We start from the raw sequence: 16,405 nt of genomic DNA on the forward strand, positions 1-16,405 counted from the left end.
AAAAGGTCACAGAAGTGGACCCTGATCCCTCTGAAGGTCTTTCCAAACCATGCTTCAGCATAATTCTTGGTTTACACTGAGAAGTCACAGGACAAAATGCAAATATTTGCAAACTGCCCTCTGCAGATGTTAAGCAGTGCTGTCCAGTGAAAATTTGTAAGCAAATAAACTCAGAACTCTGAAACAATATAAAACATGGCCAATGTAAAATGTTGCTGAAGTGAAGAGCCCTTTGCTTCAATCATGCAATATGGAGTTAACAGCAGATAGCTGAGAAGATTTATTAATAAAATAGATCCATAACTATCAACAAAATGAAGCAATTGGTCAAAACCAGACCTTCATTGTAGTGACCTTGATATTCATTACACAGTTTCTGTGGTACTTCCAGAATATTGTGTCAGCCAATACACTCATTGTAAAAGCATTTCGAGATGACGATAGACACTCAGTTTATGACAGTGATATTGGTTCAGTCAGGCATTGTACCAGTCTATATACAATATATATTCTTAATGCAGTTGATAAACTTGGTAACCGATGAACAAAAAAAACCAAAGAACTGCATATGCTGGAAATCCAGAACAAAAACAGAAATTGCTGGAGATACTCAGCAGGTCTGGCAGCATCTGCAGAGAGAAAGCAGAGTTAACACTAGAACTGAGTTCAGAACAAAGGTCACTGGGGTCGAAATTTTAACTCTGCTTTCTCGCTACAAATACTCCCAGGCCTGCTGAGTTTCTCCAGACATTTCCTTTGTTAACAGGTGAGTTTGGGAAGGTGGTTACAATAGTCAAAGAAGCAAAGTAGACTCCAATCCACCAAATTAACATATCGACTTCTGGGTTATTAATTCAGTCACATAACTTCTATACTGTACTTACTCCCCATACTTCTGCACGAACATCTTCACTTTGATAAACGTGAAGACAAAAAGTCATTAAAACAAAGGCCTACTTCTGCTTTTGATGAACCCCAAGCATCCCTTCAGCTCGTGAAGTGAAATGGACTTGCTGCTGTTAAGGTCACAGTATTCTATAAACTTTCTTGTGCACTTCTTTGGCTTGGCATTCTTCCTCAGGTAAACTTTAAAGGGCCTCAACTCTTTCTCAGAGATCTCATTGTTGAAGTCCTTGTCTAGTCTCCCAAAATACCAGCGAATAGCACGATCCTCCAACAGGAAACTAGTAGATCCTTCAGAAACTCTGCAGAGAAGTAGAAGACATTTGATGTATTGGCTGTCACTTATACAATGGTATGCAAAGCAGCATATCCCAAATCTGATTCTTGCCAAAAGAAAAAAGGACCTAATCTTAATCAGGCATCCAGATTGCTCTCAGTACTCAATTGTTGCTGGGTCACAATCCCAGAACTCCCTACCTTATGTTATTATGGGAATACCCTCACTACACAGACTGCAGTGGTTCATAAAAAAAGACCCACTATCACCTTTTGAAGGTGTAATTAGGAATGGACAATAAATGCTGGCTTGTCACTGACGTTCATCTCCTTACAATAAATTAATTAAAAACATATTCCTGTTCATGCTTGAATATTGGTCCCATATCTAGACATCCGCTATGATATCCCTGTACTTCCTCTTCTTTTCAGCTTTGTCGTTCTTTCTCATTTCTCAACTTTAAAATAATAATGTAGAAAGTGCGAGGAAGAAATAACACTGAATTGGACTTCACTGTAGAATAATGCTTTTTGCAATAAAATAGCAAAAGCATGCACCACATTTGTAACAACTAACGTTAACAATTAAATTATAATTTTTGAATGACTACATACTATACTTTTGGACATGTTGCCCTTTTTTGTCCTTCATAATGAAACTTGTAAAAATACAACACACTAAAGTTTAGGATTTTTAATCTAGTCTTGCTGAAGGCAGTGTAAATGATTCAGACAACATGCTTGCTATTCATTGAAGGAGTCCTCAAATATAATTGGTACCTACAGAGTACTGCATTGAAGCGAATCTGTTTTATTATCTCATTGACAATCCAATAGTGTATTTCCCAGATATGTTCAAGTGTGTCCAACGCCTTGAACATTTGTTAAAGGTAAAGCAGGAATTACAATATCTTGTAATACCTCCAGATAAGGATAATATTGTATATGATAGTATCCTATGCAAATCCAACTTGCAGCATGCTTCCAGTGAAGTTACATTGGCAGAACAAGAGCAGTTGAGAGGAACTTTGCAAATACATAAAGAAAGAACAACCAGAGAAAGTGCAGACCTATTTCAATGGCACTGTCAACTGTCTGGAACATCTCATCAGAGCTTACCAAAGTTTGAAATGTCAGAACTGAGGAGTGAAGCATTTTCCCGTCCTTTGGTTGAAAATTAATTTTCAGAGGAATTGCCAAGAAATGATATCAGCTGTCAGTTTCAAGAACTCCAAGATAAAATATGTGTTGGAAGAAAGTCCTGCAGTTTTCCAATGAAACACTTCAAATATAATCCATTTGCAAAGTGCAACCAATTATATGAGTGCAACATTTCACGTTCTCCCCGTGTCTGCGTGGGTTTCCTCCGGGTGCTCCGGTTTCCTCCCACAGTCCAAAGATGTGCGGGTCAGGTGAATTGGCCATGCTAAATTGCCCGTAGTGTTAGGTAAGGGGTAAATGTAGGGGTATGGGTGGGTTGTGCTTCGGCGGGTCGGTGTGGACTTGTTGGGCCGAAGGGCCTGTTTCCACACTGTAAATAATCTAATCTAATGTAATCTAATCTAATCTAATCTAATTTCCACTTCCTACACCATTTATTCTTATGCCATGTACTGTATGATTGAAGTTATCAGTTCAACAAGAATTCATCCTGAATTAGGGAGATGTTTTCTACTATAAAATCACACATATAGGCTGTAGATTAGACTGTCTGAATTATTTTCACATAGAACCTAATAATTAGGAGAGCTTATTCCAATTGCCAAAGTAGCATTCAGTTGCACAGTTTGAATTTGCTATATCATAAAATATACTAGTTTAGCAGCCATTCCACTAACATTTATTCAATAGCAGTAAACAATAAAGTGAGAACTTTTGGTAGTTGTACAAGGTACCAGGGCATAATGGAAGCTACATGCTTTCCCCTTTAAGCCTAAAATAGTTGAAGTATACCTTCTCCATGTTGGATGGTAACCAATCTGGTCCATGTCCATGATGAGGGACTTTAATAATCCTGCCACAAATTCAGTCTTCTTTCCACCAGGACAACCTGAAACGGAATAAAGATTAGTGATTCATACCAACATGTCAGCGAGTTTTGAGAAGATTTGTAGCTTAGGCTGAGGTTCTGGATGTAGGTTTGCTCACTGAGCTGGAAGGTTCATTTCCAGATGTTTCGTCACCATACTAGGTAACATTTTCAGTGGGCCTCTATGCGAAGCACTGTTGATCATTCCTGCTTTTTATTTATATGATTGGGTTTCATTGGGTCGGTGATGTCATTTCCTGTGGTGACTTCACTTCCTGTAGTGATGTTATTTCCGGTTCTTTTTCTCAGGGGGTGGTAGATAGGGTCTAACTTGATGTGTTTGTTGATAGAGTTTCTGGTTGGAATGCCATACTTCTAGGAATTCTCATGCGTATCTCTGTTTGGCTTGTTGTAGGATGGATGAATTGTCCCATTCAAAGTGGTGTCTTTCCTTATCTGTATGTAAGAATATGAGTGAGAGAGAGTCATGTTGTTTTGTAGCTAGTTGATGTTCATGTTTCCTGGTGGCTAGTTTTCTGCCTGTTTGTCCAATGTAGTGGTTGTAACAGTCCTTGCAAGGTATTTTGTAAATAACATCAGTTTTGCTTGTTGTCTGTATGGTCTCTTTCAAATTCATTAGCTGCTGTTTAGTGTGTTGGTGGGTTTGTGGGCTATCATGATGCTAAGAAGTCTGAGTAGTCTGACAGTCATTTCCAAGATATCTTTCATTTAAGGGAGAGTGGCTAGAATTTCTGGACGTGTTGTGTCTGCTTGTTTGAGTTTGTTGCTGAGAAATCTGCAGACTGTGTTCATTGGGTACCCGTTCTTTTTTAATACACTGTATAGGTGATTTTCTCTGCTCTATGTAGTTCCTCTGTGCTGCAGTGTATGGTGGCTCATTGGAATAATGTTCTATGCAGCTTTGATTGTGGATGTTGGGATGATTGCTTCTGTAGTTCAATGTTTGGTCCCATATGTGTTGTTTTCCTGTAGAAGCTGGTTTGTAGCTCCCCACGGCTGTTCTCTCTACTGTGACATCTAGGAATGACAGTTTGCTGTTGTTTTCCTCCTCTTTAGTGGATTTTATGCCAGTAAGGGTATTACTGATGGTCTTGAAGGTTTTCTCTAATTTGTTTTGTTTAGTGATGACAAAGATATCATCCAAGTAGTGGACCCAAAGTTTGGGTTGGATTGTTGGCAGAACTGTTTGTTTGAGTCTCTGCATTACTGCCTCTGCTAAGAAACCTATATTGGAGATCCTGTGGGTGTTCAGTTGGTTTGTCTGTAAGTTTTGTTGTTAAAGGTGAAGTTTATGGTAAGGCATAGGTCCACTAGCTTCACGATACTGCCCTTGCTGATGGAGTTACTAGTGTTTAGTGTATGTGTATTTGGGTTTTCTAATAGTGTAGTCAGTATTTTCTTGGCCAGGTAAATGTTGATTGATGTAAACAAGGCTGTTGTATCAAAGGAGACCATTATTTCATCCTCTTCTATCTTAGTGTCTTTGATGGTCTTCAGGAATTCTTGCGTGGAGTGGATGGAGTGGCGTGAGTCTTCTACTAAGTGTTTTAGTCTTTGGTGTAGCTCCTTGGCCAACCTGTAGGTTGGTGTTCCAGGTAGGAAGACTATGAGTCTGAGGGGGGCTCCTGATTTGTAAATTTTGGGTAATCCGTAGAAGCGCAGTGTGTTGGATCTATCTGGTTTAATTTTTTTGGAAGTCTGTCTTATTTATTTCTCCAGATTTCTGAAGTTTTTTGAGTAGGGCTGTGATTCAGTTTTTGAAATTGTGAAGTTGTGTCTACCATCATTTGTTGGTAAGTGTTGGTACCTGTAATTAGCGTGTTCGATTTTTTTAATGTAGTCTCTTCGATTTAGAATGACTATCAAGCATCCTTTGTCTAAAGGTAGGATAACAATTGGCATCATTGTAGCCCACAAACCCACCAACACACTAAAACAGCAGCTAATGAACTTGAAAGAGCCTGTACAGATAATAAGCAAAGCTAATGTCATTTACAAAATACCGTGCAAGGACTGTAACAAACACTACATTGGACAAACAGGCAGAAAACTAGCCACCAGAAAACATGAACATCAACTAGCCACAAAATGATACTCTCTCACAAGTATCCTTACATACAGATAAGGAAGGACACCACTTCAACTGGGACAACACATCCATCCTAGGGCAAGCCAAACAGAGACATGCATGAGAATTCCTAGAAGCATGGCATTCCAACCAGAACTCTATCAACAAACACATCGAATTAGACCCCATCTACCAACCCCTGAGAAAAAGAACAGGAAATAACGTCACCACAGGAAATGATGTCACCACAGGAAATGACATCACCAACCCAAAGAAATCCAATCGTATAAATAAAAAGCAGGAATTATCAACAGTGCTTTGCTCGGAGGCCCACTGCAGATGTTACCTAGTATGGTGACAAAACATCTGGAAATGAACCTTCCAGCTCAGTTAGCAAACCTACATCCAATACCAACATGTTTTAGACTGTCTTCCCATCATTCCAACTAAACAAACACAACAGGTAATAAGAATAAAATGAGATCCCACAAACAGCAAATGATATGACCAGTTAGGCAATCTAATTTTAATGGCATTGATGGAGGGACAAGTCTTTGCCGAGATACCAGGAAAACTTGGTATTCTTTAGTGTTATGGACCAGACCAAACCCCCTCAATCTATTCAGAAGATAGTCTAAACCCTAATTTTTTTCATGTTTTAAAGGTAAATGTAAGGTGTTGCGTTCAGTTGCAATTTGATTGGTTAAACTACTAGATTTAAAGCAAAACACATCTCATTCATCCACAACAGTTAAAATCCAACAAAAGAAAAAGGAATTGGAATAACAAGTCTATTGGAAAACTTAACAGAACAATTACTATGACTAGTAACAGTAACTATTACTAATTAACTCTTCCAATATAGTAACACACAACTTTGGGAAAAGGCAAATTCAGAAATCAATTTGCCTTACATGCGTTTCCCCAAACCTGGAATTAATGAAAGAATTAGTTTCATTGTCATGTGCAAGGAAGTACATCATAAGACAATTCTGAGAGAGAGAACTTTAATTTTTAGGTGTAGCAAAGACAGATGTGGCAAGTTTTTCACAACCCCAGCAACTTCTGTTAAAACCTAAACTAAAGATCCCTGGTATTGTGGGAGCTCGACCACACCCACTCAGGCTGCTTCTAATGTTCCAACTTTTAAAAAACGGAACTCAAGGCATTCCAAGCTATTTATTCTCTAACACACTGATCTGCACTTCTCCTTCAATCTGTCCTTTTTTTTAAAAAAAAGGCCGAAACAACCTCTTAAAGCCATGGCATATTCACATTAGGAATATTACAGGAGTTCTTTTACATCAACTAAATTGGGAATCCAATTTAATATCTTAATTGAAATTCAGCACCATCCTTCCTGGAATATCAAACTAGATTAAGAACTCAAATCCTTGAGGAAGAGCTTGAACACACAATCTGATAACTGAGGCAGAAGTACAACCATTGAGCTATACTGACACAGGTAAAGGAATGTCAAAGTTAATGTGGTCATATTATCGATATCTCCAGAGGTTGGCTTACCAATGGCTCATTCATCCCTGTTAGCATCATGACACATTTTGTAAAAATATCATGTAGGCAATCATCTATTAATGCTTTCTCCTTTTGTCATGGTCATACTAATTTCTAAATTACTCACCTTGGAGTTTCCTATCTCTGAAAAGGGGAGCCATCTCAGAGATTTTTGACCTTCCAGCACTGCCACAATCAGGTGTCTGGTTACTGCAAAGAATGGGAGAGTAAGTGGAAATCCTCTGGTTTGAATATTAATTTCAAAACCTTCAGATTTTAAGGTGCCTGCTAGATTCTGCTGCTCATATTTCAATGTAATTCTTTTCTATTTTGAGCTGTTCAACTCATTTCTTTCTGATTCCTGAGACTCAAATAAAGTTGTGAATCTGCACTTTTAACCAACGGATAAATCATCCAGTAAAGGTATGGTGTCCTGCTATCGCAAAAAATAATATGAAGGTAAAAAAGCATCATCAGCACCTTCTGAAAAGCAATTATAGATGTACAATAAATACTGGCCTTGCAATTGACACCCACATCCCATAAGTGAGTAAAACAAATTGCACTCCCCTTATGGCACATTGTACTGCATGCTATTCTTGTTACTAGTGGCTGCTCCTCCCAAAACAAATCTTCTTTGTAAATAATATTGACCCAGCTGTTTCTTCCATGATGATTTTGAAATTGGAGAGAATAACTGCAGATCAGTGGTTGGTCTCGAAACTAAGTATGTGACTTTAATAGGAACAACTTACACAACTTACAACTCCCTCGGCACGGTGGCACAGTGGTTAGCACTGCTGCCTCACAGCGCCAGAGACCCGGGTTCAATTCCCGCCTCAGGCGACTGACTGTGTGGAGTTTGCACATTCTCCCTGTGTCTGCGTGGGTTTCCTCCGGCTGCTCCGGTTTCCTCCCACAGTCCAAAGATGTGCAGGTTAGGTGAATTGGCCATGCTAAATTGCCCGTAGTGTTAGGTAAGGGGCAAATGTAAGAGTAGGGGTATGAGTGGGTTTCGCTTCGGCGGGTCGGTGTGGACTTGTTGGGCCGAAGGGCCTGTTTCCACACTGTAAGTAATCTAAAAAAAATTAGTGGGCGGCACGGTGGCACAGTGGTTAGCACTGCTGCCTCACAGCGCCTGTAGACCCGGGTTCAATTCCCGACTCAGGCGACTGACTGTGTGGAGTTTGCACGTTCTCCCCGTGTCTGCGTGGGTTTCCTCCAGGTGCTCCAGTTTCCTCCCACAGTCCAAAGATGTGCGGGTCAGGTGGATTGGCCATGCTAAATTGCCCGTAGTGTTAGGTAAGGGGTAAATGTAGGGGTATGGGTGGGTTGCGCTTCGGCGGGTCGGTGTGGACTTGTTGGGCCGAAGGGCCTGTTTCCACACTGTAAGTCTAATCTAAACATTGCTTAAGCTTTAGTTAAACATCAAGTTGCTTCACGGGAATGCAATGATAAAATCTGACACTGAACCACATAATGAGACAATTAGGATATGACATCAATAAAGTATGTCTTGGGGAGATTTTTAAAGGAGCAAACTGTAAACTCACTGGGTATTTCACCTGAGGCCTGCAATGGAGGAGGTGCACCTTTTCACTTGGATGAGAGATTGAATTTCAAACAACATAATTCATTCTCCTGGAATTAGAATTATAGAATGGAGATAATTTACGGATTTCAATACTTAGAAACATTTATTCTCAGACTTTTATATTTGCAACTATTTTCCCTCAACTCAGATAAAGTGCTGATTAAAAGGAGAATAAACTTCCACAAAAGTTTGATCTTTGATCTTCCTTTTATGATGTATTCATACTACCTCATCCTTGACCCACTGCCAATCTCGATAAGACTACTGCCATTTGAAGTTTGTCCTAGTCCTGTTGATCTAGTGTAGCGCTCACCGTGCAGTTGTGCCTTGGATCGGATGTCCTGAATCAACTCGAACACACCAACAGTATCCAGTAGCTTGGTGGCACTGCACCTGTTTGTATAATCCATTTGAGCTGCACTGTGGAACAAAGGCCCCCTCGTACTGATGCTGTTTTGCTTCTTCGATGGCAGAGCGACGTTCCTGGTCACATGACACTGGCTGGTCTAATGATGGAAGAAAATTTAGAGTTTAAAATGACACTTTAAGCCACCATTAAAAACCTTTATGATGACCTTTTTATTTCTCTTCACTCTTCTGACCCCATCCCATGCTGAGATTTACTTGTTCTCCAGGAACTCATCCAAGCATCAGTGGCCCATTAATGTTTAGATATCAGCAGGGTAATTTATTATGTAGTACATCACAGACTGTATTTTCAGAATGCTTCCAAATGAAATAAAATAAAGAATATTTGAGTGATGTGTCGATTAATTTCTATAAGTATCAGTCTTATGACACAATTAGATGATAATGGCCAGGGGAAGGGGCATCATGTGCAATTAGATCTTGGGACACAGTAGTTAGAAGTAAACAATTAAGCTTTCAACAATGACAGCTTATATTTATAGAACATATTTAATGAAACATCCATGTTGTTTCACAACAAAGTATGATGCTAAGCCATATAAGGAGGTCATCAGTTAGGGGTGCAAAAGCTCAGTCAAAAACATAGGTTTTAAGGAGCATCTTCAAGGAGGAAAGTGAATTCGGGAGTTGGCGATGTTTAGGAAGTTAATTTCAGAGCTTGGAGCCCAGGCAACTGAAGGCATGGCACCAATGGTGAAACAATTAAAATGGGTGACCACAAGAAACAGAATTAAAGGAGCATAGATAAAAACATAGAAAATGGGAGAAAGAGTAGGCATTTGGCCATTCAAACCTACTCTGCCATTAAACATGGTCATAATTGATCATCCACCTCAGCACCCTTTCCTGCTTTCTGCAATATCCTTTGATCCCTTTAGCCCTTAGAACTATCTCAAACTCCTTCCTGAAAACATTGAATGTCTTTGGTCTCAACTATTTTCTGTGGCAGAGATTTCCACAGGTTCACCACTGTCTGGGTGAAGAAATTTCTCTTCATCTCAGTCCTAAATGGCCTTACCCTAACCCTGTTTTCTTAAAATATGACGCCTGGTTCTGAACTCTCTGGTTATTGAGAGTTCCTGCATTTACATTGTCTGATCATGTAGAATTTTATAGGTTTCTATGAGATCTCCTTCATTTTCTACACTTCAGAGAATATGGTCCCAACTGGTCCAGTCTGTTTTCATACATGAGCCCTGAGTAAAAACTAAGCAAATTAACATTATTTCTGATACATTATTATGCCCCCAAATGCTAGTTATTTTGGCATGGATAACCAATAATTTGTATGTGAATGGCTTTGAGAAATTCGAGTCTTAATGGTTGCAAAATACATAAAAGCAAATCATTCTTTTAAAATGCTATTTATTATGATATACTTTGGTTGTCTCCTCTGATTCCTGCTAAATTCAAATGTCCCCCATCTCTCTCCAACCTCCTTACTTGAGAGGTACCTTGGGATGTATTACTTGTTTTAAATGGTAGCATATACAACACCCTGTGATCGTAAGGAAGAGTTGGCAATCATTGGACTCACTTACCTAGCTTGGCACTGCGGTTTGATTTGGCATCTCTAGTGAATAGAAACCATAGGGCTGGATATGTCAGTTCTAAACAAAGGAAAATATTGAAACAGGATAAGGCTTCTACGTTGCTTATTATTATTATTATCCAATATTTTATTAAGCTTTACACATGTAGAACAATCCCAGGTTCAATCCAGTCTTTGCTTCACAAATTGTTCCATTTTAGGTGAAACAACCTTGACTCAAGGAGAGGGAATAAAGCACAGCAGGTTAGGCAGCATCCAAGGAACAGGAAATTCGACGTTTCGGGCCAGAGCCCTTCATCAGGGCTCTGGCCTGAAACGTCGAATTTCCTGTTCCTTGGATGCTGCCTAACCTGCTGTGCTTTAACCAGCAACACATTTATCAGCTCTGATCTCCAGCATCTGCAGACCTCACTTTTTACTCAAGGAGAGGGAAAGAAGCAAGAAGACAGGATACCATTCCTCATTGGTCTCTAATGATCAACGACTGACAAAAACTTCAATGGGTTAAAATTGGATGAATAGTAAATTCCTTATTTCAATGCTTATAGAATTGCTAATAGAGATGGTGTAGGTATATCCATACAGTTGCACTCCATCATCAGGCCACATCTTTGAGAGGAGAAAATTGGAGGGAGAAAATATAATATTTATATGTTTCAATCTTCTTTTCACCTTTGTACTCATTTCCTTTTCCAATATTCATCTCTCATGTACATGCATGATGTGTCTTTTATCTCATGAACTCAGTATGGTAACTTCCTGATTTACATCAACAACGTGCCTCACTAATTGGGAGCCTTTACTGAAAATTCGGGTGCTTATGATTTCCAGACGATATCCAAGTATAGATTCATTAGAGCACAGGCATCATGGAAATAGGTGGCATGTTTACAGGTGGAGGTAACCATTCATGGAAGTCTTCCATAGTTGACTTTCGAGCCAATATGACATGGTTCTAATTTAGTTTCAGTGTGAGTATCTTGCAGATTCCACTTGTGATCCATGAATTTCCCCTTTTCCTTCATGTTCCCATTTCTCTTTCCATTGCTGTCCCTGTGGCTCCAACGACCATTTCATGAAACAGTGAATGAATAAGTGCTAGGAAGGTAAACAATAAGTCATAAGGTACGTGTGTCTGTGTAAGCTCAAAAGCATCTGGAGTTGGTGTATGTGTGTCCCTGTTTGCAAAGTAACCTAGCGGAAACATTCTTTTTATGTTTCCCCGAGCAACAAAGTAAAGCACTGAAAACTAAAGTGCTGGTGGTCAATTAATGCCAACTTGTATGAATGAATGGTCGAGAAGGATGGTAGCTATGAAGCATACAGGGACATCAAGAAGCAGTTGTACAATGGCCAGGACAAGTGTTTCACAAGCTTCAGCAGCCAAGTTCCTGCTGTAATTTTCAAGTCAAGAATTTGTGCTGTGTAGTTTCTCAGGAGAGGAGAATTGGAAGTGGCATAAGGTGAATTGGGGCTTTAATGAAATGCAAATGTGTGAAAATAGAGGTACTAATGGCTGTATTATGAAATTCTGAAGTCATGATTTGTGGCTTAAGAAAAATCAGGAGTTTTTCTCAACATGAGGATGGCGCGGTGGCTCAGTGGTTAGCACTTCTGCCTAACAGTGCCAGGGACTTGGGTTCAGTTCCTGCCTCAGATGATTGTCTGTGTGGAATTTGCACATTCTCCCCATGTTTGCATGTGTTTCCTCTGGGTGCTCTGGTTTCCTCCCACATTCCAAAGATGTGCAGGTTAGGTAAATTGACACTGACATTTTTTACAAACCCACCGACTCCCACAGATATCTGGATTACACCTCTTCCCACCCTACCTCTTGCAAAAATGCCATCCCGTATTCCCAATTCCTCTGCCTCCGCCGTATCTGCTCCCAGGAGGACCAGTTCCACCATAGAACACATCAGATGGCCTCCTTCTTTAGAGACCGCAATTTCCCTTCCCACGTGGTTAAAGATGCCCTCCAACGTATCTCGTCCACATCCCGCACCTCCGCCCTCAGACCCCACCCCTCCAACCGTAACAAGGACAGAACGCCCCTGGTGCTCACCTTCCACCCTACCAACCTTCGCATAAACCAAATCATCCACCGACATTTCCGCCACCTCCAAAAAGACCCCACCACCAGGGATATATTTCCCTCCCCACCCCTTTCTGCCTTCCGCAAAGACCGTTCCCTCCGTGACTACCTGGTCAGGTCCACACCCCCCTACAACCCACCCTCCCATCCTGGCACCTTCCCCTGCCACCGCAGGAACTGTAAAACCTGTGCCCACACTTCCTCCCTCACCTCTATCCAAAGCCCTAAAGGAGCCTTCCACATCCATCCAAGTTTTACCTGCACATCCATAATATCATTTATTGTATCCGTTGCTCCCGATGCGGTCTCCTCCACATTGGGGAGACTGGGGTCTCTTAGCAGAGCGCTTTAGGGAACATCTCTGAGACACCCGCACCAATCAACTACACCACCCCGTGGCCCAATATTTCAACTCCCCCTCCCACTCTGCCGAGGACATGGAAGTCCTGGGCCTCCTTCACTGCCGCTCCCTCATCACCAGATGCCTGGAGGAAGAACGCCTCATCTTCCGCCTCAGAACACTTCAACCCTAGGGCATCAATGTGGACTTCAACAGTTTCCTCATTTCCCCTTCCCCCACCTCACCCTAGTTCCAAACTTCCAGCTCAGCACTGTCCCCATGACTTGTCCAGACTTGTCCTACCTGCCTATCTCCTTTTCCACCTATCCACTCCACCCTCTCCTCCCTGACCTATCACCTTCATCCCCTCCCCCACTCACCCATTGTACTCTATGCTACTTTCTCCCCACCCCCACCCTCCTCTAGCTTATCTCTCCACGCTTCAGGCTCACTGCCTTTATTCCTGATGAAGGGCTTTTGCCCAAAACGTCGATTTCGCTGCTCCTTGGATGCTGCCTGAACTGCTGTGCTCTTCCAGCACCACTGATCCAGAATCTGGTTTCCAGCATCTGCAGTCATTATTTTTACCAAATTGCCCATAGTGTTAAGTTCATTCGTCAGAGAAATGAGTCTAGGTGGGTTAATGTTCAGAGGATCAGTGTGGTCTTGTGGGGCTGCATGGCCTGTTTCCACACTGTAGATAATCTACTCAAAAATCACATTTTTTTCTCATTCTCACCCTCACAGCCCCAACTTTCACACCATTATTCATGTGACACAAGGGAGGAGTAAATTCCTCCCAAAATTTCCAATATACAGTACCATCTTTGCAACAGCATCTCTTGTGCCTGCCAGGTAGACATTGAATCCCTATAGTGTGGAAACAGACCATTTGGCCCAACATGTCCACTCTGACCCTCAGCGTAACCCATCCAGACCATTTCCCTACCCTATTACTATACATTTACCCCTGACTAATGCACATAACCCCCACATTCCTGAACACTATGGGCAATTTAGCATGGTCAATTCAATGTGGGAGGAAACCAGAGCAACTGGTGGAAATCCACATAGACAAGGGGAGGATGTGCAAACTCCACACAGACAGTTGTTCCGAGGCCAGAATCGAACCTGGGTCCCTGGTGCTGTGAGGCAGCAGTGCTAACCACTGAGCCACCATGCCACACTGCTTATCTTCAAATCTATTTTGTCACACCCATTTGATCTAAAGCTAAAAGTCACTAACCCAAACTTGGCTTTGGTTGTTATGCAAATGGATTAAGTAATTCAGATTTCTGCATTATTAATTCAGGTAAAATGCAAATTCAGATTCCAGCATAAAATAATTGAATTCAATTCAAAATAGAAATACATAACTAGAATTAGTAAAACTGTACATGGTATTTTTGTTGCCAAAACTAAACTGGTTCCTGAATCAACTTTAGGAAGGGAAATCAATTGTTCTTACCTGTTCCCAATTTATATGATCCATACCAGTGGTGATTAACTGCACTTATAAGTTGCTTAACAAGACACTCAGGAGCATTAAAGTGTTTATGGGCAACAAAAATCACCTTGCCAGTGACACACATTGAAAATGATGACCTTCTGTTTGAATGTTACTTTCATTCTGGGTGAGTAGAGAAATCACAAAAACCTCACCTGGATTTTTGGAGATGAGCAGTGCATCTTTGTGTCTGTCCTCAACAGGTCTCTGCTTGTGATGATCCAGTGCTTCACCTGCAAGGGGAATAATTAATCAAAATAAGGTTTCTTTTTGGAAATTAACTCATTGATGCCTCTGGATTGATTGTGGTTGGGTGCATATGTCAACTCAGTTACACGAGTTACAAAAATCCTTCTGTCTCATGACCCAACTAACCTTTCAGTTAATTTGCAGGCCAAAACTCAAAGATGCAACCCATTTTATGCATATAAGACAGGATTCGTCTGCCGTTACATTAGGAGTGTGGGAGAAGACCAGAGATCCTGAAGTTGAGTTATTCTGGAGAGTGACTTGGCTGACCAACCCAGCACCTTGGAGTTTGCTTTTTCCTTCCTTCAGTCTCCATTTTGTGGAATGTATTAGATGAACCATACAGCTGAGGAAAGCTAGCAACCAGAGATTGGCCACACTCCACTGAAGAGGCAGAGTCACCATTACCCCAGGAACACCTGCTAACTAATGGAGACCTTGAACCAAGCAACTGATCTTGTGCAGGTGGTGCTGGGTGCCATGGGAGGATCTCAAAAGGGCCAAGAAAAAAAAGAGGAGAAAATAAAAATTTGTTTGAAACAGCCTTACTCTTAAAACCAAAAGGTGTGGTTTTAGATTGCCAGCAAATAATACAGACGATGTTTAAAAGAATGTCATGTCTGGAACAGTAACTTAAATTATCTTCTTTAGAAATGGATGGGGAAAAGATTTCCAGGCTTGGTAGATCAATGCTGGACTGTTACTTGGAATACTACAGAAGAGGTGGCACGGTGGCACAGTGGTTAGCACTGCTGCCTCACAGCGCCAGAGACCCAGATTCAATTCCCGCCTCAGGCGACTAACTGTGTGGAGTTTGCACGTTCTCCCCTTGTCTGCATGGGTTTCCTCCCACAGTCCAAAGATGTGCGGGTCAGGTGAATTGACCATGCTAAATTGCCCGTAGTGTTAGCTAAGAGGTAAATGTAGGGGTATGGGTGGGTTGTGCTTCGGTGGTCGGTGTGGACTTGTTGGCCCGAAGGGCCTGTTTCCACACTGTAAGTAATCTAATCTAATCGAAGAAGAGACATTCAGATTGGCCAAGAAAAATAATAGGTTTGAGGACCAGTTTAGAATTCAGCAAAGAAGGACTAAAGGTTTGATTAAGAAGGGGAAAACACAGTACAAAAGTAAGCTTACATGGAACATAAAGGCTGACACAAAGAGTTTCTGTCGGTATGTAAAGAGAAAGAGATTGGTGAAGACAAGTGTCCCCTACACACAGAAATGGGAAAATTAATAGTAGAGGACAAAGAAATGGCTGAGCAACTGAATACATACTTTGGTTCTATCTTCACAAAAGAGGACACAAATTAGATACCAGAAATGTTGGAGGATGCATGATTTAATGAGAGGGAAGAGCTGAAGGAAGTCAATATTAGTAGGGAATTGTTGGGAAAATTGAGGGGTCTGAAGATGAATAAATCTGCAGAACTTGATAGTCTACATCCCAGAGTATACATTCTTAGAAATAGCGGATACATTAGTGGTCGTCTTCCAGGATTCTATAAACTCTGGTACAGTCCCTGCAGATTGGAGGGTAGCTAATGTTACTCTAATATTCAAAAAGTGAAGAAGAGAGAAACCAGGGATTTAGAGACTAGTAAACCTAACATTGGTCATGAGGAAAATTCTTGAATCTATTCCCAAGGACTATGTAGCGGAGCATTTAGAAAACAGTAGCAGTGACACTGTCATATAAAGCTCCGAAAGGATTTAAGCGAGCCATTCTAGCGTGCATTCATAACGCACGTTGTAAATTAAAGCTGCACTTTAATATCTTTTTTTAAATGTATTTATTCATTCTGTGGGGTGTGGGTGTTGTTGGCT

General features: G+C 41.0%; 1 protein-coding gene across 2 annotated transcripts in view; it reads right to left on the reverse strand.

Annotated features, from left to right (window-relative positions):
- Window positions 1-267: 267 nt before the first annotated feature.
- The window catches only part of LOC132836590 (SPARC-related modular calcium-binding protein 1-like), a 107,614-nt gene continuing 91,476 nt past the window's right edge, over window positions 268-16,405 (reverse strand). For both annotated transcript variants that reach the window (XM_060855970.1, XM_060855969.1), the window contains exons 7-12: window positions 14,485-14,562; window positions 10,377-10,445; window positions 8,720-8,912; window positions 6,940-7,022; window positions 3,133-3,229; window positions 268-1,205 (exon numbers count right to left, since the gene is read on the reverse strand). In XM_060855970.1, the coding sequence (XP_060711953.1) occupies window positions 941-1,205; window positions 3,133-3,229; window positions 6,940-7,022; window positions 8,720-8,912; window positions 10,377-10,445; window positions 14,485-14,562 (785 nt within the window). In that variant the 3' untranslated portion in view covers window positions 268-940. The remainder of the gene's footprint in view (window positions 1,206-3,132; window positions 3,230-6,939; window positions 7,023-8,719; window positions 8,913-10,376; window positions 10,446-14,484; window positions 14,563-16,405) is intronic.

Source organism: Hemiscyllium ocellatum, chromosome 47, assembly GCF_020745735.1.
Source record: "Hemiscyllium ocellatum isolate sHemOce1 chromosome 47, sHemOce1.pat.X.cur, whole genome shotgun sequence".
Lineage (NCBI taxonomy): Eukaryota > Metazoa > Chordata > Chondrichthyes > Orectolobiformes > Hemiscylliidae > Hemiscyllium > Hemiscyllium ocellatum.